General features: G+C 33.1%; 1 protein-coding gene across 3 annotated transcripts in view; it reads right to left on the bottom strand.

The window, feature by feature from the left end:
• MAN2A1 (mannosidase alpha class 2A member 1) overlaps window positions 1–22,846 on the bottom strand; it is a 104,802-nt gene that overhangs the window by 36,950 nt on the left and 45,006 nt on the right. For all 3 annotated transcript variants that reach the window (XM_041468341.1, XM_041468342.1, XM_041468343.1), the window contains 3 exons: window positions 20,103–20,288; window positions 18,657–18,771; window positions 15,741–15,808 (listed from right to left, as the gene is read on the bottom strand). In XM_041468341.1, coding sequence (XP_041324275.1) covers window positions 15,741–15,808; window positions 18,657–18,771; window positions 20,103–20,288 — 369 coding nt within the window. The remainder of the gene's footprint in view (window positions 1–15,740; window positions 15,809–18,656; window positions 18,772–20,102; window positions 20,289–22,846) is intronic.

Below are 22,846 nucleotides of genomic sequence, written 5' to 3'. Positions count from 1 at the left end.
GCAGATTCTTCAGGGTTTTGTCCATGGTTTTATTTCTTTTGCTTTCACATCTTAAACATCAAATTCAATTACCCCCTTCACAGACCAAACCATTTCACGTAGAATTGTCTCCATCCATCCAATCTACAAATCTCTTTCAGAATCCTGACCAGGCCACCATTTCCCCCTGATCTTCTTACTGGCTTCCTCGGTTTGCCTGCATCAAACTTGGCTAGTAAATTTCCCAGCACTTCACTGCTACCCTATTACCTCACAATCAGCATGAAATGAAAGGTCAACTCCAGCTTCTCATTAATTGAATAAACAAAATCAGAGGATTTATTAGCTTTTTATATCAAGAACTTTTTGATTACTTGCCATATATCAAATGAGCTTCCCATAAAAAAAAATATTTTCCTTTTAACTCCTTAAATTCCTGCACTGCCGTATTGTTTAAATCATGACTTCCAAGTATATCAATAATTTTCAATGTGCATTTGTGATCACAACCAAAAATGCTTTTGGATGCTTTTTTTTGCCCTGTTTCATGCTGAAGACTCCTAGATTACTAGACAATATAATAGTTACCCATATTCTGGATTAGCTTTCAGAGTCATTAAGAACTTGAGCAAGACTTTCTGAGAACGTCCCCTAGACTTGGGTAGGGCAATTTACATTTCTGCTTCTTTCAGAGAAGCTGTCTTCTTTCAGAGAAAGATTTTAATTTAAATGTTTTGGTTAACCTCAATAAGTGTTTTTGTTGGTTTGTTTTAGGGTTTTTTTAAAAATTACATTCATGGAATAAAAAAACATAGCTAAACCAACCCTCTTCTCAGTCTCAACCCATTACAAATTAGGAAGAGAGTAGAAATGATATCAATTTTTTTTAAGAACTCCTCATGTACTGTGAAAGAAGACTGTTAAGAACTCTGTCAGAAACAATAGAGATTGAGAGATGATTGAAGACCAAAGCTCAAAATAAATCCTCATTCTCATCCATCGACAGAATACCACATCTTTTTTCCTTTATTCTTCTTATACAATTGAATTCCTCAACTCTTATGCCTCCAAGTAAAAGGACACCTTATGCATATAATAATTTTTTCAGTAATGTTGCAAATCCTCAATAAATTTAAATTATCTGCCAAGCAAAGAACATATTAGTGCAAAAAATATTTCCAGAAACTTCATCTTCCCATAGCTACAAATATATTTCACAACTTTAATTAGTCGTATGACAAATTTACCTGTAACAAAAGGTAAAGGTAAACATAACCTTCAGTCTTATGAACTGTCATATTATTATTATATTTCATCAGGCTTTTTTTAAATTGTATTTGGATTAAACAAATCTATTGTTGTATCAAAATATATACATTTTTTAACTTCTTGAATCAATGTATTTTAAGTTCATTATGTGTGTGTAGAGTAATAAGACAGAGGAGGCTAGCAATGACAGGGCAGATTTTCAGCACCTAAAATGCAGGAGTTTTGATGAGGTAAAATTTTGTTTCGACATACTATTTCAGGAGGACTGTAGTAGTTATACAAAGCAAGACATAATTCTTGTGCATACACAAAAGCACTCACTAATCTAATTAAATCACATGACTTCTGATGTACCACTCAACTCCACCTTTAAATAATATCCCACTATAAAAACTGTAGATTTTATTTGAAAAAAAATAGCTACACCTCACTTAAGCTGTATCATTGCAAACACTGTCACACAAAAAGCTGTGTACAATTGCTTAATGCACTGTGGTTGTATTACAGAGAGAAGCAACCTGATAATATTTAAAGGTTTTCTATTCCTTATCTTAAGGTAAAAACATGAATATTACTGTCTTTCAAAAAAATCAAGCAAATATTTTCTTTTCATTATTCAGGTCACTGGTCTTTGGCAACAACACCAATAAAACTGTTAAAGTTTACATCTTTCATTCAGTTAAAGAGTGAAAGGTTTTAATGGTTATTGGTAAAATGAATATGAAAAATTTTATCTGAAATATTTTACTTTAGAGGCACCATTATGGCTAAAAGTCAGCCATAATTTATTTTATTTATTCAAGAAATCTAAGAATGATAAAATTATGTTAAAATAAACTGCATTTATACAAAAACCATGACTAAACCACTCACATGGAGACCACGTATTTCACCTCTGCACTGGGAGCAGAGTTAATTGCTCCCAGTCCATTCAAAAAAGAGAAGTTATTGTAGATTTGAGCTCTTAATCTTATATTGGATGCATCACAAATATTTGAAATTTAAGAAAAGCAAATCCTGACACCTTTTCAGACACTTTTGGAAAGATATACCTTGAATTCTTTTACCCCATACTTTTTTGCATCTCTGAAATTCAAAACAGGTATCTTTTATTCATACAAGTATGAGCACTTTCCCTAGATAATCTACTATTAATAACATTAATAAACTCTATTAAATGTATACATACAAGAATATTTTGACCAGTCTTTCCTGTAGTAGAAGATTTAACTCATTGTGGAACACTTTCAGCAAGAGCTGGAACGCACCCCTCCCCTCCCACCCCACCGCTTCTTACTTCAAATACTTTCATTATTAAATTAAGAAAATATGTAAACTGCTGTAGCTTTATTTACAGACAAAAATATGTATAAAGATTATTTCTTTAGATCTCTTACACCTCTAATCTCTGCCTCCTAAAATTTTATTTTTTTCTAAAACAGAAGAGCTTCAATATTTCAAAAGAACACTGTTTTCTGTTTCTCCAATGTGCATAAACATATAGGCATATATGTTGATACACACATTTACTGCTAACAGCTGCAACACAATTACCATAATTACCACTTCCTTTTGAAGTTCATTCATCCTTCCTTCACAAGGGATGCATTCAACTAAGGTGAGAAACCACAACTCACTACTAGTAAATATCAGAGCATCATCAGTGATAAGGGCTTATTCAAAAACCACCTTTCAAGGCATTTGGGATTTACAATTCAAGACAATAGTATTCACTGTTCAGCAGAGTAACTTTATTCAAATACATATGGAGAATCAATTCCTTGTGGACCTCTATCTCAGACTGACCAATTTTACTAAAATTTCTCCAGCAAACCTTCTGAGATCGATTGGAGCATTTCCCATTACAAATGGTTTCATCAGAAACAGTTCTTTGGACCCCTAAGCACAATTTTAATGCGAAGTTACATGAACAAAACTTTCAAAGCTGATTAGTTTCTTTCACTCTTCTCCTATAAAGGCCAAGGTAAAAACCACCTAAGTGGTGAAAAAAAATGCAACAAGTACCCCCAAAACTGAGAAAAGATACAAGACATGAAGCTAAATTATATACTGTATCAGTGGTCTTCCAGTGAAGAACAAAAAGTGAACAAACAGATGCCTGTGAGTTCTGAAAGGAACAAGAGAGGAGTAATGAAAATAGATTTAAATTTACAGTACAGAGAAAAGGAATTTAAGTAACTACATATGTTAATAGTCACCAGAGAGGCTGGTGGATTAGAAACCACAATTCAGCTAGAAATGTATTCTGATTTCTTGGCTCTTGATAGACTAGGACTTTGATAGACTAGGACTTTAAAATTGTAAACAAAACTGAAATTCTCTTAAAAAAAATCATCTCACTGGGTAATTTAATCAAAACAGTCTCGCTTTTAAAATCTTAGAATTGGAAGAAAAAATTGCCTTGAAAGATGGGAAAAGAGTCAGTAGGCAGTAATATTTAATTACTGAACACTGATGCACATGAGGTAGAAACAAACTAGGGCTTAATATTTAAACTGCATAAAGCACTGCTTGCCATGGTAGTTTCCAAAAATACCATTAAAAAAAATCAGAACTGTGAGACTTCTGATGTATGGCGGAATTTCAACCAAAAAAAACCCCCAAAAGTCCAAGAAAATTGGAATTATAAGAAACTCTCATAAACTGCCATTACACAGATGCATCTCTTTGGGGATGGAGGCACACGGAAGGGAAAGAATCAAGACCATCTAGTTGAAATAGGCATTTATCTGTTCATTGTGCAAGTATGTACAACCTACCCTGAAGAAAACACTTCTGTGATTCTTGCATTGAAGCCCAAGAAAACATCAAGATACTCACTTTCCCTTTTTTAAAAAAATACAGAATAAAACCATAAGTAACTTGAGAACAAAAATTACTCCCCTGCTATTTATAAAGCTCTCTCCTTGCTGTAGGGGGCCATGGGGAAAAACATAGAACAAAAGATAACATTAACAATTCCCTTTTCTTTAGAAGAAAAACTCTACTGAATACGTACTCAAACTGGTAGGTTAAAAAAAAAAAAAAAAAAAAAGTTATGTCAAGTTACTTAGCTCTTTTCAAAACTCTACTGGTCCCTCATGTAAGGGTCAAGACCTCCTCAGTCAAGAGTATGAATAACATGACATTTTATGTGCAGGTGTCCTCACCTATTTTGTATGCTTTTCTGCTAGGAATTAATAAAGATGATATATAAAATATAATTATAGAGCCTATAAAATAATTGTTCTGAAAATAAATGCCATATATACAATCTTCAGGATATTATCTGTTCATAGTGCTCCTCTGGTTATACAGAAATTAGACATTTTCCAGTATCTCAATCCATGTTCTGTTCTTAATATTCCTTTAGGAACAAAACTCATCAAAAGCCAACTGTGCAGGCTCATGATTGTGATACTCTGCTTAGCAGCAGATTAATGCTTTTTTCCTACAGCTCTTCTATCACTGACTAAATTTGGCTTCAGAAGCTGTGTGTTTCACAGCATTTCAGGACACTTTTCAGTTCTATTCAAAATTCATTTTGTAAGAAATGTAGGCAACAGAGAAAGTTTTGGACAAAGTTACTCAAACCCTCATGCATTAAAATCTTCTGACCAATGACCTCCACTTTCTGAAAGTATTTGAGTCTGACTCATGCTAATTTCAAAGAAAATTTGACTCTGCAGGTATTTTAAACTATCCTTATTTCCCCCTCTGTGAAATGAATATTTATTTCTCAAATGTAAATTATTCTCATGATTTCACCCAAACTATACTTCTTCTACTGCATGTTATTGAAAATACTGAACTTTATGTCAGTGACATCTGATTCACAACTTTCTTTCAACAGTGGGAAACAACTTTAAAAAAAAAGGAAACAAAAAGTATCAAAATCAATTTGTCAATTAATTTTGAGATAAAACACCATAAGCCCCTGAGGAATTACTTAATGTATTTTGGAACAAATATGCATGGATACTTGTCCAATAATACAAAAATAATTTTCTTCCTAGTTCGTATTTCATAAGGGAACAAAATCACCAACACCCATTAGATACATCAGAGGGTTTTCTGTTTTTTTTTCAAGAAGGGGAAGTACACTTCCAGTGTTAAATCATATCAATTAATTTACAGAAATCTGACGTTAGGGATTTAGGATATTTCTTTTAGAAACAGAATTTCTGAGGGATGAGGAGAGGGAGGGGTATAGAGAGGAAAAGGTAAAATGCAGGATTTTCCAGTATGAGGAAATTTCTTGACCCTTTGAATTCCTACAGAGAAGTCATCTGTTGCTACCAGCCCACACAGTCAGTACCAGTAGTTACTGCACTGCTCAATAGTCCTCACCACATGTGAAACCCACCTATCTACGGCAATAGTAATACAAAAAATCACCAAAAAAAGACCTCCACAACCCTCCCAAATATCACCCTGCAAACATTTAATGCATAAAACAGTTAAAATACCAGCACTCAGACAATCTTTCATCAAAAGTGATTCAAAAGCACTCCAGCTTTTACAACAGATTTTCCAAGTGATAAAATAACATTTGTCAGAGGAAAAAACTTTTTTGTCCTCAACAGAAAATTCTGTTTTCCGGTACAACAAACAATAAATTGCTGTGTTTGTGCACAACAACTCTTAGCAGAAATGTTCTCTCATTAGAGCTACCAGCTCTTATACTAACATCATGCAGCCTCTAAGATCACTGGAAGGTCTTACATGTCTCAAACCAGTCCCTTTTTCTCTTTTATTTCACCTGGTCAAACAGAGGTCTAACACACAAAACAAACTGTTCTATAACCTTAGGTCATGTTAGGTAATACAAAATACCCCTTTTCTACTGTGACTGCCAAGAGTAAACTGAGGAGACAAAGGAAAATCTAGATATCAACAAAACCCCCCGGTGGATTAGGAGGTTGATGTAGCTTGACCTCTTCGATAAAATGAGAAATCAGAAGGGCAAACTTAGAAAAATGCTGCAATTGCTATTCTTGAAAAAGTCCAAATCTGATTATATTGTTCTGCAGCTCAAGCACCAGTTTTTCTAATATAATGTTAAATTTTTAATTATTTTAAACATTTTCTCCAATTACCTCTTCCTATTTTCCACTGTAGGTACAATGACCGTAACAAACCTGCATGCATTTATAGACTTATGTTCCTTATGATCAGTCTTTTCAAACTAAATGATGCTCTTTCAACATCTCCTTGGTTGCTTTCTTTTACTTAGTGCTCCTGTTTTCCTACTATTCCTTCCCAACTTCTCACCCTATATTTTTCATGAAGTCTTCATCACTCTTGAGTATAGCACACTATTTCAGCTGCATTTTACAAAGAACATTTCCACTTAAATCATCCAAGAGCGAAATTGCCTTTGATACCATACAAGTAACTCTTTCAATTCCATCTCCTGGTCATAGCTAGTCTTCTGCTTCACTAATATCCATTTGGTCAGATTTTTCCTGATTTTTCTATGTGATGTGCAATAATTCCACTTGCCTGCTTCTTTGATTATGAAAGAATGTCTCCAGTTTACCAAGACAGTTTTAAATACTAATCCTATATAGAGTGGTTGTTGCCAGTATGACATCAACTTTTATAATCTATTTACATTCTACTCTGTTAGCATGACATATAGAAAAGAAAATAACTTGTGACTTTAATATCTTGCCTAAAGAAATCCTTACTTGTTTTTTGACCTTACTTAGCACAAAAAAATCCACCCTATTCAGATTGATACCAAAGGATATAATTTGAATAACACGTGATATCCAATATTTACCAATTAACATTTATCAATGAACATTTAGAAAACAGCTAGGCAATGAGCAAGTCTGTCTATTAACTGAGTGAAGGTAGCACAAAGTTAAGGTCAAAGCAACATATGAAACTACAGTGAATTGTACTTAAACTGCATCAACACACCTAATTATATTAAAATAATTTCAATAGTTTCTAGAGATTAAACATATCTCCTCTGAGATACAGAAGATACTGAAACCATCTGCATTCATAACTATACAAACCTAGACATTTAATTAAATTGAGAAGTCTTTTGTTTATGATTAGGACCTGTGCTCTCAGATATAGTGTCAGATCTAAACACAAAATCTGGGGCAGTAGGAATACGGGTGGTTTATTAAAAATCAAGTTAAACAAATAGCTTTCTATTAGGTCAGAGAAAAGCAGGTTCCTCCCCAAAAGAAGATTCCAATACCTTCCCCCATGGGTCTTTTAATTGACTGGATAAAGTCAAAGGAGATTTATCAGTTTACCTAACAATATAAAATAAATAATGCTAATACATTCCTCTATATCACATCCAGACAAGCATCTTACAAATTCATTAATACTATCACAGATGTAACAAGAAAAAAAAATCAGTTTACATCAAAGCAGCAAATTATAATCCATTTAAACTGTTCATTCTAGAGTAGAATATTGATCTTGAATATATATATAATAAAATGTTATCATACATGAAGAAATAGTGGGATTTTATCTTTTTCTTAAATAAAACATCTTTTGCAGTTTATGAATAATAACCTTCATGAGAGTTAGTAGGATGGTAACCTTAACCTCAAATTACCAGCAAACAACATAAATTTGTGTTACTTTCATAAGATGTAAAAAGATGGAAAGAGAACCTATTATCCAGGAATCAGCTTTACATTATACTAGTAAACTGGTGACATCAAGAAATAAAGAGACACTACCCATAAATAAGTAAATTCACAAGACTTGACTTCAGTAGAGTTGCAACTAACACAGTATAATGCCATAATTATAACAGCATTTGAAAAGTTTAGAAATAGAGCTACGCTAAAATTAAAATTACACCAAAATATAGCTACGCTATATTATTACTAACAGTAGTAATGTTTGACAGTTCTGGTTAACATACAAATAAATATATTTATAAATATATTTATTTATAATTTATAAATATATTTATTTATATTGATTGTGCTTATAAAAAAAATAACCTTAGCTTGATATTTCAGAATCACTGTAGGATTACCCTTCCTAATGACAACCCCAAATCTGAACTTCAGACTCAGTAATAAAGCTGAGAGAACATGCATTCCTATGAATTCTCTCCTTTATAACCCTACAGAGAAATCTTTATAATATTCATTGCTCATGTAAAAGGCACAGAATTAGACAGACAACAGGCACATAACTCATCCCTCCACTCTCACAGGAAACAGGACCTTTGTGTGGCTTTCTCAAGAACAAATCATGGAACACCCTCAAGAAAACAGCATTCACAAAAAACAGAGACAACAGCACAGCAAGAACTATATATTTTGAGAACACGAGAAGAATCAACATCAACCTGAGACATGACTTTTAAACTGTACCTACTACATATGCCAGATACACATACTTCCTATGATTTAGACGGATTGTAGTGGCACATATATCCTAATCTGGAGCACATAACTACTCTCCAATTAAGGATAAAAGGATTAAGTCCAAAGGCACTATTTCAAATTTTTCTTTTACCACAAAGTTGTGAGATGTTCTGAGGTCCAAGATGGGCTTGAAGCCCCCTGACTTTTTCAGGATCAGGAAGTACCTTCACTAAAATCCTTTCCTTGTTCCTCTTGTAGTGCAGGCTTTATAAATCTGCATTTAGAAGGGAAAAAAAAATCTGGTTCAGAAAAGCAGAAAGACTTTTAAGTATTCTATATCACTTCAGTCTGTGCCTTGAGAGCCTTGGACTAACTACAATATTTCCTCAAGGTAGCTCCAGTAAAAAGGCTGAATGGGCCAGTGCCTGGAAAAAAAAGAAATAATACACAAATGTACTAATATACTGAAAATATGTATATCCTACTTCCAAAATTTCTTCAACAAGTGCATGCATATGATCTTTCAGCTATATTCAACCATTCACTACCATACTCCTTCATAATGATCTCTTTCTCTGGCTCAAAAACAAGCTCAGGCTTTTCCTTCTCCTATAGTATGTTTAGTTCCCCTGCTCCTTCTGCATTTCAAGATACTCCCACTGCACTGTTTTCAGAGGAAACCAGACATTTATTGTAAGACCTAATTGTCATATTTTATTTAAATGTTGTAACTTTTTATAGCTATTGAAGCACCAAACACCTTCACTATCTGATTGTACTGGTACTGCAAACCCCAACAAAAGATGCTGATATTCCATGCATTGAAATGAAAGGACTAAATTTGTGCAATTTAGAAAAACGCAAAGATTCTATGAATTTTACAAACTATGAACTTATTTACTGGTCTAATTTTGCAGTGGAAATTTCAAAGACAGTCAGTAGACAAAAACATTTAGAACAGACTGTCATTGGGTTATCCACAGTAAGACAGACCAAAAAACTGAAAAGAAGTTTTATGTATAAGAATTTTTATACACTAAAAATTAATCTTTAAAAATTTGAAATGTAACATCTTTTAGAATAACTTGAATTCAGAAGTATAGCATTCAAAAACTGAATTTTAAAAAATAAAAATCAATTCCACAAAAAGCTTTGAACTACAATTATCTGCAAATCAAGCTTGTTTTTTTCTTCTTCATAGTGAAAACTTATCGTACCTCGAAAAATTTACCACCGTTCAATTTTAAAGCCCTTAAACAAAACCAGGCATTCATCTCTTAGCTTATTTGTTGCTTTTTTTTAGTCTTCATGGATAAACTTTTAAAGAGATGTCAATTACCAGTGCCTCTAGTCAGTTCTGAGATGAGATTGTATGAATTATATTTTTCAATTTTTTTTTTCACACAAAAAGTAGAAAACTCACACAGAAAATACAGAAACCTCTGAAAAACTGTTATGACCTTATACAAAGAGTGAGAATAAAGAGATCAAGGTGCTGTGAAACTCTTCCATACCCCTCACTTCCTGCCCCATTAGACATTGTCAGTGGAGAGTTTGCTGGTTTGGTCATAAAGATATTTGCACAGCTAAGTTCCACCTAAAAAACAGAATGAATGTATCATGCTTTTTTGTTCAATTTGAATGAACACCACTATTACCAGAATGACTTTTACTGAAGTAGTTATTTCAAGTTCACATTTAGTAACATTTCAAGATTCAAATGTCTGAGCTGTCCTGAGTCAGCCAAGCATTTCATTGCCTCTGCAACAGCTCTTCCATCATGAAAACCAAGGAGAATGCTTTTTGAATATCCAATCAATTTAGTTAAAATGACCTTGAGTTTACTACAAACAGAACATGTTCCTGGCAGTTACAGGTCACCTGAAATCTAGCAAATTGATCAGGCAGCTGAACACTGAGATTAACACTTTAAAGTAATTTTCAAAAAACCATTAGGTTGTATCCAACCTAAGCAGCCAGGGTATTGGAAACTAAAGTGCAGGCTCTTCATATATCACATCTAAAGTGTTTTCTAATTTTTCACCTACTTGCACTACTGTGTGCTTAACAGAAGGGCTTAATTAAGCAGTGTTTCTTAATAGAAGCAGTAGTATTAAGGCTTGACTGAATGAGTATTCATCCTGCCCACCTCCTTGAAAGATACTAATACAGAGATTTCACTTAAACAAACACACAAGGTTGTGCATTTTGCGATCACTATTTCATCCAATTAAAACTTCAAAGTATTGGTTTGGTTAGCATTTGTTTGTTTGCTTGTTTTTTTCAAGATCTATTTTTTTCTCTGGAGAACAGGTGTGCATATTAACAATGCATAAATTGCCACAAACATTTATGAACACCACTTAAATATTATGGTATTCTTTTCTATTTTGTTTAAACTTGGTTTTTTTCTTCATTGAGATACAAACATATCTTTTCTTCCACTGTTTTTTTTTCCCCAGCAGTTTTAGAGTATAACTAGGAATACATATGCCTCTGAAATCATGCAAGCATAAAAGACATTTAAGATGTTTATTATTAAAATGTCAAATGCTGTTGGAGGGTCCTCTCCGTGTAACTACATTGGACTAAAGTTTAGATAGATTGTACAATATCGGCAACATATGTCTAAAGGGGGGGGGAAAAAGGAAACAAAAAAATCACCACCAAAGCAAAAGTTGCCAAATAAAAAGTATTACCCTGATCCAGTCATATTCTAAGCTCACAAAGACACAGTTATGGCATATGACTAACAAAGTTTCTTTCTCAAATTATTCTTGCTGTAGTCATCCAATCAAATACAATACCATACACACTGCTCTGTCAAGAATTTTTGACTTTGGTACATTATTCTCTATCACACATTAAAGTTAGCAATATAGCTTTAATTTCTTCATTAAAGTGCTGTGTTGAGAAAGTAGTGACTAACCTGCCAAGTGAATTTTTGAAAAGATTATCAAGATGAAAAATTATACAGGTAAATTGGGATTTTCTTTCTCAAAAAATACTACACATTTTGAACCTAATGGTATAAACACAACTTATGCCAAAACTTTATTAAACACAACTTTATTCCAAAACCTACTCATGGATAACAAATTAAGGATAATAGCCAAGATTATTTTATTTGAAAAAAGGAAACATTCTTTTATAAGGTGGGTATCACTAAACTGCTTTGACAAATCTTTGAAGAAATAATTGATATCCTCCTATAATTAACCCCCTAGGCAAGCTAAATATTTCATCTAGTGGAAATAGTGTCTGCTAAGGTATAAAACTGGCCTGATAAGAAGGTTATCATATAATATCCTCTAAGATTAGTTGACAAAAGTTATTTGTGGTAAAATTATAATAGCTGATTTAGCACAAAAAAAAAATTCCTAAATTGATGGTTTAAAAATTTTTTTCAGTACCATAGTATCTTCCGTTCAGATAGGATAGAGTGCAGTGGAACTCAGTATTGAAACTGCCCAGCTAGGTATGTGAAGGTTCAGGAGTTAAAACAAAAAGGGGGGAAGAAGAGATAAAACCTAACTGCCATTATTAAGCCTTTTCACTAAGATTTACCATATTGTGCCAAACAAGACCATGACAAGATCCAACCTGGTGCAGACAGTCAATCCAGTCATTTGGTTGTGTAGCATGTTCCCCTGCAATGCTGCTTTTAGAAAACAGCACAGATAGAAATAGCTGGAAAACCCTTCAGCGTGCCCTTCATCTGCTGCTGACAGCCTAAACTGGACAACAGGAGGTTCAAACACACCCCCCAACCACCAAGTCCAGTGAGGGTAAGTCTTTTACCATTCATAAATGTATGACCTCTGGTAGACTGCTCCTGAAAACCTATTATTATACTAAACTGCTGGGCAGTAAGAGATAAGAGATAAGAGATGAGCCAGCATCCAATTTATCAGCACACTCAATGGGCTTTGTCTCCAAGACACGCAGTAATTTTAAACTTCAGAACAAGACTGAAGTAGTTCCATCTCTAGTTGGATATTATCTTGTGAAAGCTCCATTTTTCAGCTAAAAGAAATATATTTTTTAAAAGTATGCAACTTCAATTATCAGTTAAAAGGATTTAGTGTAACTAAAGACTCTATAATTTCAGTATTCAAAAGCCAGATCATAAGACCACTTAGTCATCCTGAGGTCATGGAATCAAACACCTAAAATACCCTGTTACACCTATTTCATCAAAATTAACATATTACTTTAAAAATACATTTATGGATTCATAAAGATATCACAACAGCACTAAACAGAAGAGATGCTCAGGTGGGGGCAGAAACAATACCAAATAGATTACAGGTGGCACCTGCTTAGAAGAAGTTTGAAATATAATGCTCAACTACACAACAATATGGAGATACTTCACACTAGAACATTAACAAATGAAAGATAGATCTCTTCCTGTTTTCCTTTTCTTGCATGTAATCAAGTTGCCCTAGCTCTCCTGTACAGTTTGTCGGATCAGTTTTCACTATCAACTACAACTTTCATGAGCAATGAAGAGAACACTTAACTAAAAAATACCCAAACGAAAGGATGGATGAAACAGGCAAAAAGCACACTACCAACTATGATCCTGTAGAAAGCTGATTATATTTGCAATCACTAAAATAAGGGGAAAAAAAAATTGAAATTTAAAAAGCCATTATGAGTTACCCAGCAGCAGTGTCCCTCTAAAAACACAGGTGATATGAACCACACTTATGTAAGAATAACCACAATAGAATGCACACATTAAATTCTGACACAGAAATGCAAAAATATGAAAAGCTAAATAGCCAATCAAAGAAAAGCTAAATAGCCAGTCAAAATCAAACACCTTGCCAGTTACACTGATTTCATTTCTATGTCATATAATGACATATTAGAATACACTAGCAGAAAGAAATCTAGAGATTCAATTACACACAGATGAATAATAAAGAATATTAAGAACAGAAGATAAGCAAATAACAAAGTTTTGGTGAAAATCAATTTTTAAAATCTGCAGATGCTGCAAAATTTTAAATGAAAAAAAAACCAGTTTCCTTCTTATAAGCTTTAAAGTCTGAAGTTTAAGCATAGTAATTCTTAATAATAGATTTATTTAGTCGAGTTTAAGCTTCTACTGAAAATAACATTTCTCATGAAATGCTACAAGAAAATTCAGATGCAATTATAATAATCACATATTAGATTTAACCAGTAATTACAGTGTCAGCTTACATACCACTTTTCCCAAAGGTAATAAAGTTAGTGGAGATTCAGACTACAACCAGAGATAAAGTTAGAAGCCTAAAGAGACTAAGCTAATTTTTATAAGCAAAAACAATTTAACAAAGAGATATTCAAATGAAAATTTTAACAACAAATAAAACATGAAGTACTATACACTTATGCATTACTTTCAAAGTGTTTTCAAGAAAGGATGTAAAAAAACCCAAGATTTAGTCAGTAATATCAATATTCTCTTATAATCTTTCTTTGCCCTTTCTGTCTCATTTTTCCCCTCTTCATTCTTTATCCCATATTTCTGACTGCAGTCTTTGGAACATATATCATATCTTATATGACTGTAGGGTATCGTCACAGTACCAGACAACATAAAGTTAGCAATTTTCTACTAGTATTATTTTCTAGGTAAGTTAAGATCAGTTTAGAGAATAGCAGCAGTAGTCTGCCAGAATAATATTATTGGTAATGTCACATATATTTATTTAATTTACAAGTCAGAGGGGGGAAAAAAAAGGCAAATGTCTGAAATGAATTAAGATCAAGAAGGGAAAAACTTAGCATATTATGCAGAGACAAAAGTGGAACACTGTTTGCAAAAGGTGTATTAGGGGATGAAAAGGGCATAGGGAAAATTTCAACAGCTAACCTAGATAAGGAAAGCAAAGGCAATAAAGCTATCCTCAAATGGCAAAGAAAATCTACATTATAACTTGCCTCCAACCAAGTGCTAATATACTACATATACAATCGTCTTCCAGTGAAGAAAACTGAGGAGATAATTTTGAAAAGCTAAAGCATTTTAGTTAAAGAAATAGGCACCTGAGTTCTTGGTCATTTTGGACTAGTTTAAGATAATCTATTAGCATCTATACAGCACTCCAGTAAGAGACGTCCTATTTTAAAAAAGCGTTCTCTAGAGAAAAGCATACACTAGACAAATTATGTATATTAATACTGGAAGACTGAAGACAGCTTCCCCTAAAAAGGTCACAAGAACTAAACTTTACTCACTTTTTCAAATACTTGAACTATATTTTTTAACAGTAGCTGTTAGTCAGCTGAATAGTTGGACATCTGCACCAATTAGGCAAGTAAGTCTTATTAGCTTGCCACTAGAACTAGAGAAATCAGATACTAACATCAGCAAAAATAACATTCACTGCTTTTTAATTTAATCTTAAATCTTCTGTTCTGTAAGCAAAAACCTTGCACTATTTGATTTACACAGACAGTAGTTCCCATACCCAAACACCTTATTCACTTTATTTGGATTAGCCACTTTAAATGCATGTGTACATTATTTCAGATGGGATACTGAGTGTTCATGGACATAGCAGGAATACTCTACAGCTGAAATACCCTACAACTGCATATAAATAAAATTAACTCCTCTTAATAGAATGGAAAGTTGGAGTTAAGAGAGTACAGTATCCTAGTTTATCTTCTACTTGATTTTTAAAGACAATTCACTATTTATAAACTGTGATTTTTAGGCTTTATAAAAAGTTAACATTTTGCTCACAGAGTTAATTGAGGCACCTGTAATTCTGCCTAATTAGAATCTTCTATTGCTTCTCTCAAGCACAATCTATTTAGTATTACAATGCTGTAAAAGCACACAGAAACAGAACACTTACTTCAGCTGTGGTATGTTAGAAATGCCTATAGTTTTAGCATGCTGTGTCCTCTTTCAATTAGACATAATAATATTAACATAATCTCCCAAAATAACTTAACATTTTCTTTATTTTTTAAAAACTTTTAGCTCTATTTTGAGCAAAAAATTGAAAAAAAAAAAAAAGAAAATAAAGGAAATTACATTAAAAAACTATTTATTAGGTAGTGAAAACACATATATTATTAAAAGACTCTCAGACACTGAGTAATATATAAATTATTTACCTGGGTTGCAATGTCAGCTTTATAACTGTCTTGCGTGGCAAAGAATCTTGAGAAGCCTGAACATCATCCTACAAGAGAACATCTTTGAATTTGCTTTTGAATACACTTCAATGAGTAATATATGAGCTCTGTCGATTATATGCATTTTGTGGAGTGCAAAACCACGTTAACAACACCAGAAAACAAATCTTATTTGAGCCCGTTACTGAGGGTGACAAACCACAAAATTTAATAAACTAACTACATGACAACAGAAAGATGCTTACTTTGACCAATTCACTGGGAAATATTTGTTTTGATTAAAGATCTTATTAGATTCCATTATCAAATTATTACACCCGTGTTTTCGTTTTTGCATACAAGCCTTCATAATCACCAACTTCTTCAAATTTTGCAAATACTTATCACATATTTTTATTCAATTTCTCCTACTATAAATTTACTCTGAAACAATATGCTCCTGTGCACTTATCAGAAGCACTCATTGTATAGTCTCCTGTGAGCTGTCATTGTTACCTTATATTGTACAAAAAGAAAAGTTTCAAAAAACATAATTTGGGGTGTGGTGTGGTACAGCGTTCACTTCCACTGAGGAAAGATAGAGACAAGACATTGCTGTCACTGTTGCATAGCCTAAGAGAACAGCCAATCTGCTGATTCACAGTGCATTCCAGTCAGTCCTTAAAATGGTGACCACTACAGACTTTGAAATTGAAGTGCAGAGTTCTCAGTTCCTCAAAACATCCTTAAAATAATGTTTCTCAAATCCAGCAACTGTCACTTACATTTAAATTTTCCTTCTGCACTGAAAGAACTAAGATTAATGTACAGGAATTGTGTAATGGTTGAAATTTTATTTTTACATTTTGAATCTCATTCATGATCCAACCAAAGCTGGGTCATTCTGGGATCTTTAAGGGTCTTCTCTTTATCAGTGTATTGCCTTCCAAGTGACTTCATGTTTGTTTACTAGCGTAGAGTTTGTAAAACTTAACACAAGAAGTACAAAGTATTCATGAGAAAACCATGATGCTTTTGTGTGCAACTAATAATTAGGAAGAGTGGAAAAGTGCAAGTGGTGTCATTCCAGAGCTCTTCAATAGTGTCTTATTCCCAACTTCCTTTTTTCTGCCTCCAAGAAAAGGAACTTTTCCCTGGTTGCCCCTGCTACCTACTGGAATGCTGCTGCTATGGTCTTGTGCTCTGTTCCTCTACGTGCTTTTGACTTCTTCACCCCTCAAAAACAACAGCCACTTTCAGTCTTAGAGTCTCCATTATTTGTCTTTCTCAACTCTCTTGACATTCATTCTGAATGCCTATTGCTGAGCAATTTCTGATGTCAGCTTCCATCAGCCACCAAAATACCACTCCAAAATGAATGCCTTTGAACTTCCAACTTACTCAAGGTGTGCAGAGGTGTTCTGTAGGTATCCTGAAGTTCTCCTGTTAGCAGTCTACAAATCCCACATTAAAAAGCTTTTGTTGCTATATCCAATGCATAGCAGAGACACTAGATTAATGATATGCTGCAGATATTGTATGGCAAACAGATAAATCTTAATCTGTTTTTGTAATCACCTTATTTTTTTGTTTTATATAGACACAATAAATTCATTGCAGTAACAACTTCCTTTTTAATTTCTGCTTTCACAGTGGAAATAATAGCTTTGAATTAGTATGCTCCTTGGCAATATACAGTTTAAACAGCAATTAGTACTTCTACAATGCAGAGGTATTAATCCAGACTGATGAAGAACAGGAACAGCAAAAGTTTAGTAAAATGTAACATTGCAACATCTTCCAATATAATTCAGAGCAGGAGTAAAATCTTCATCCCGTGAATGCCTTCAAAATATTCCTACTTTACGAAAGTGCACATTCACTTTCCAAAGAGGAGAAAAATTACATATTTGTGACACACAAACATGTAGCATACACATGCAGCACATATTTATACATATATATTTGTATAAAAGTAATAAAAAGTATAAAGAGCTATTTTAACAAAAAAATTTTATGTATACATGTGACTGGAAAAATAGTTCAAGATATGGCACATCTGGCACAACTAAACCAGTAGAAGGTATGTCGTGTTTATTATGTCAGAAATGTGAGATAATCATATCATAAAGACTGTTTTAACCCTACTGTGTTTATGCACAAAGAACTTAAAGCATCTCATTTTGTCTTCAGGGTAAATGCACTAAACAGACTTTCTAAAAATTCATAGCTGTCACAGAAGAGCACTTTTGTTCAGAAAGTGAAGAAACAAAGAATTCTGAAAGGAAGCAATACTAGCAAGTGTGTTTCTTCAAGGTGTTCTTCACTGTTAAATAGGTCTCAAAATGATACCTGAGGATCCACTGCTGACTTTATTGTCCATTTCATTGAACATTCCTCTTTCAAATAATTTCAGCAAAGTAAAAAGAACACAAGGTATTGTCTTGACCTAATCTTGCAAACTAAGGTTAGACTTCAGTTAGGGAAGGGAATTTTCTTCTTCCCACATTTCTTAAGTTCCTCTGTGAAGCGAAGTAAAATTTCAGGACTGCATACTGTTATATATTCACTTATGTATATCACTGAAGTCACCAACACATTTATGTCCACAAGAAAATTAGAACACCTGCTTTTACTATCTAACTCCCAAAGGGGAACAAAATAAGTCCCTTTCCTTTGGCCATGTGTTGATGCTTCTTTTCAGCATCAACTGCTGACATGTTCACTTTTTAATTTCTAGTATCTTCAGTTAATGTGAAGAGTGATAAGTAGCACATTTCTGAGAAGGCATTAGCTGCAAATTTAGTTCTGATGTTTCCCAGGGCTACTCATAGTTCACATTTCATTTCAAACACATTTCAAAAAAAGACATAGTTCACATTTCATTTTTTGAAAAAATGAAGGAAGAGAGCTCACCATCTTCAGGAGTGGAGTTGCTGTGTCATAGCTATAAGCACTTTTGTCTTTTAGGATAAGAATATGAACAGAGTCAATTATTACTTTCTTCAAATTCATTATTGAATGGAAAAGCCTGTTAAAACATTTAAAATCTTAGTTATTTTTCAATTGGCTTTATTCAGTATTATAACATCAAAATTTAAAAACATTAAGGAACTCAAAAATATGAGTTGCAGAAAAATAAATATTTTAGCATCAATATAGCATGAAATTGAGAACAGTTAGTTGCAACGGGTGACCAGCCTGAAAAATGTAGAAATATTCTGAATTATATTCTTGTCTTGCATACTGAAAGTGAGGTACATCTCCTCCTGTATGCTGTGCTACCAAAGGTGTATCCTCAGAACACCAAGTACTTTTTCAAAATGCTAATCTTAGGAAAGTTTGCAATTTGTATATTTAATTTTCAGTTTCTATAGTGGAAACAAACCTGAAACACTGGTCAGGAAGTCAAGACCGTATTTGCACAGGATTAAGGGAACAATCAGAAAGAAAAAATATAAACTATAAACTATATAAACTACCAGAATGTCCACAGATTTCTAAAGAAAGAGAGCTGGATAATTTTATTTGTAAAGTGAAAAAAGCCTTTATTTCACTCTCTCATAACTAAGTGCATTGTGAATACTTATTATTTATTAGATTAAAAATATGGAATTTAAAAATACTTGTCATGAAATGGTTTTAAACAAGAAAGAGTATTTTAGATGCATTTAAAACAATTACTTATTTAATGAACATGCTATATCATCAGTCTACCATCATCACCTCGATTAATCAAATGTACTAGTTCTTAACACTCCAATATGAAGCAATTTTCTGAATAAACTCATAATTAAATCATATGTATACAGAGACATGCATATATTATGCAATGTTCTTCAAAAAATCTATGAAGACGCTAGCAGAATAATTTATCAATACTGAGAAATATCCCCCAAATGAAACAATAAACAATGACGGACAAGTTAAGTAGAAGATTTTCAACACAAAAAGATTTTCCACTTTTAAGATAGGTAGACCACAGAGGGTGTGGATAAGGTGGGATTTTCCAAGGAATATATGCTTAAATTAGCGCATCTTTGATTATTGCTTAGGACAGACAAATACAAAAAGTTCTCCGACTTACTGCAGAAAAATTCTGTTATTAAGGAAATCTCAGTAATGTGTCTACCTTTTGAAATACCAAAATTTTGTTTGGACACCAAATTCTTGCTCAGAGGGTTCAAAAATATTGTGTAAATGAAGAGCATGGGTAATCAAATCTACTTCTCATGTAGAGCACCTCTACACTTTCAGTGAAGTATGTTGCTGTATCAAATCTGTATGTCTGAAATAAACACTTCAGTTTTAAAAACTGAAAAGGAGATCAAGATTTAAGTTTATGTATTTATAATAAATTACCTGGTGCCATAATCCACAACTACCCAATCTTTGGCTGTTCCTGTAATAGCATCATGATGCTGGAAGAGTCCAAGGTTCCTCCTAGCTTCTGTCAGCAATTTATAGTTATCCACAGAAGGAAATACACTCATCTTCTCAGATTTACTGGACTGTACTAAAGCCAAGGAGTAGAGAATTTCAGCTGCCCTGGAATTGCAGAGATTAATCAAGTATTTATACAGGGTTAAAATGTAAAAAGCAATACACACTTGAGCTAAAGAATAAATGGTAAATAGTTCCATAAGCTCTATAAACCTTGTTCTTGCACATTTTAGCCTATCTTCATACCGTTACTTCCTGCAAGACTCCTGGGTCCTGGGAAAATGGACATTTAAAATAAAAATATGACAGCATAAACTAAAATACACAGTTATAAATGTGTGAGTGGTATATGGAATTGGTCTTAAACCTCACAGCATGGATAGAGTGCCTTAAAAGAAGCATATAATTCCCATTTCAAAAAACAACTTATTAATCAAATAAATTTGTTTTAAATAAATATACCAATCTGTATATTGTTAAATATCTATTCTGACATTTGCACTTAAAGCAAACCAATTTTTTCTAAAGGCTTAACCATCTCATGCACCTGCTCACTACACTCACCTGAATGGAGAGAACACTGGATTCCAAAACCCTTACACAGAACAGAATGCAGAGCCCTTCTCTTCTACATCTGTTGCAAAAGCCTAGCACTAAAATATTACCACTAGATTCTCACTTACTTTATGAGAATCTAAGTGTATTTTACAAAAAATATCCCCATAATTGCCAGTTATTGTGGATATTTAACCGACTAAAATGCCTGCATTAATTCTGGGAAAACATTGGTTAACTTTTTTTCCTATCTTCTCCTAAAATGTTGTAGTTCTCTTTTTGTAAGTCTGAAAAGCATCAGATTATTTTTCAAAATTTATTAGAGGTTAATGAACATTTTTCAAGTACTTGAAGCAACGAAGATGATACAGGTTAATGACACAAATAGCAAAGAAATCACAACAACATATTTTCTTGTAATGTTAACTTCTAGGCCTGCAAGTAATAAACTAAAGAGAAAAGGAAAATAAGTTAACTCTTTTATTTACCCAAGTTGGCAGTGAGGGCATGCGTTCAATTTTAAACTATATAAAACAAAAAATTAACAAAAACTCTTTTGTTTTCAGACTAGGCATTATATTAATTGTTAACATGAAAAACTCCTTTAGACTCAATTTTCTCTTCATCTCTATCCAACACATAGGTAACAGTTATATAAAAACTGCAACGACGACATACCCAAGTAAACTGAAAGGTGCACTATACCTATAACAGCCTAAACTATTCTAATACTGTCAATATTTCATGAACAGGTGGAGATTTTGCTCTTACCGGTTAGGTAATTGCTCAGAAGATACATACAAAATCAAGGTGTTAAAAAGTTGTAAGTCCTATATTTAATTATCAGTGCTAGATTAACCTTAATCACTGTAATTTAAATGTTGCTTAATGCAAATTCCTACTTCTGTCAATCCCTCCTACTTTGTCCTATTGCAGCTTAATTTGAAAGAAAAATGAAAATATTTTAGTCGAAAAAAAGTAATCAGATGCTCATTCATCTAGTGAATAAACCCTGTCCAAAATCATTTTACCTTTTTTCAAAAAAAACAAGTTAGCCACTAAACACTGACCTAACTTATCTATAAAGAAGAGAATGCAACAAATTTTAGTCCTCAAAATAAGGTGAGATTTTCTTCCCCACAATTAATTTTAACTTACTTTTCTTTTTAATTAATAGGGTCATCTCTCAGATGCAGAATTTTCCTTTCATAACTCAGTATTTTTCTAAACACTAAAAAGGTTCAATGGTCAATGATGAAAGACACTCAGAAATACAACACTGTATTAGAGAACACTTTAGCTTATAGGTAAGCACCTAATACCTTTCCATAAAAGCTGCATAAAGCCTTGGTTTTCTCACATCTGTTTCAAACTACTGCAGATGACCTAATACAGCTTTCAGAAATTTTCTACTTCATTGTAATTTGCAGTATCTGTCCCACCAAAATTTGCTTCACTTATTTGTCGAGGCCTACACAAGCTTACCTTACCTAGGTCCAGTTTATATTTAACTTAAATAAATAATATTTCCAAGAGATTTTGAACTTTCAAGATGTAGTACTTTCTATCCATCTGTATAGTTAGAAGTATCACTGTAGCATTCACCTTCTAAATCACTTCAATTTTCTTTTTGCAGATTTACTGCGATTTTTCCCTGTTTACATCAGTAACTAATAAAACCAAAAACTGTGTCCCTAACTTGTCTCAAACTATGCTGCTGTTCTTTGTATCTTTTCATTACATTAAATAAACTTCTGTTCACATATTTTATCACCCTTTAAACTACTTCAATCCATCCATCTCTCACTTAAGATTAAAAAGTCAATAATGACTCATATCATTGTCAATCTCCATTATAAAGTCCTTAAGCTTCTCACACTTCTTTACTACACATCCCCACAAAAAAAAAAAAAAACCTCTTTTCAAACAGGAAAAACCTTAACCAACTCTTGTCTTGCTTAAATGGTTAGTTTTCATATTGGGTCCTGGGGCTGAACACTATCTTCTGGCTATCACGTAACAGTGAAATGCTGCTTAATTCTCATACTCCTGGAAGTCACAAGCCTTAATCCTTGGTAAAGAGCACACTCACACACATATTTACCTTC

The sequence above is a fragment of the Pyrgilauda ruficollis genome, unplaced genomic scaffold, assembly GCF_017590135.1.
Source record: "Pyrgilauda ruficollis isolate IOZ18807 unplaced genomic scaffold, ASM1759013v1 scaffold218, whole genome shotgun sequence".
NCBI lineage: Eukaryota > Metazoa > Chordata > Aves > Passeriformes > Passeridae > Pyrgilauda > Pyrgilauda ruficollis.
The sequence above is the reverse complement of the archived record's forward strand: the minus strand, read 5'-3'. Positions and strand labels throughout refer to the sequence as shown.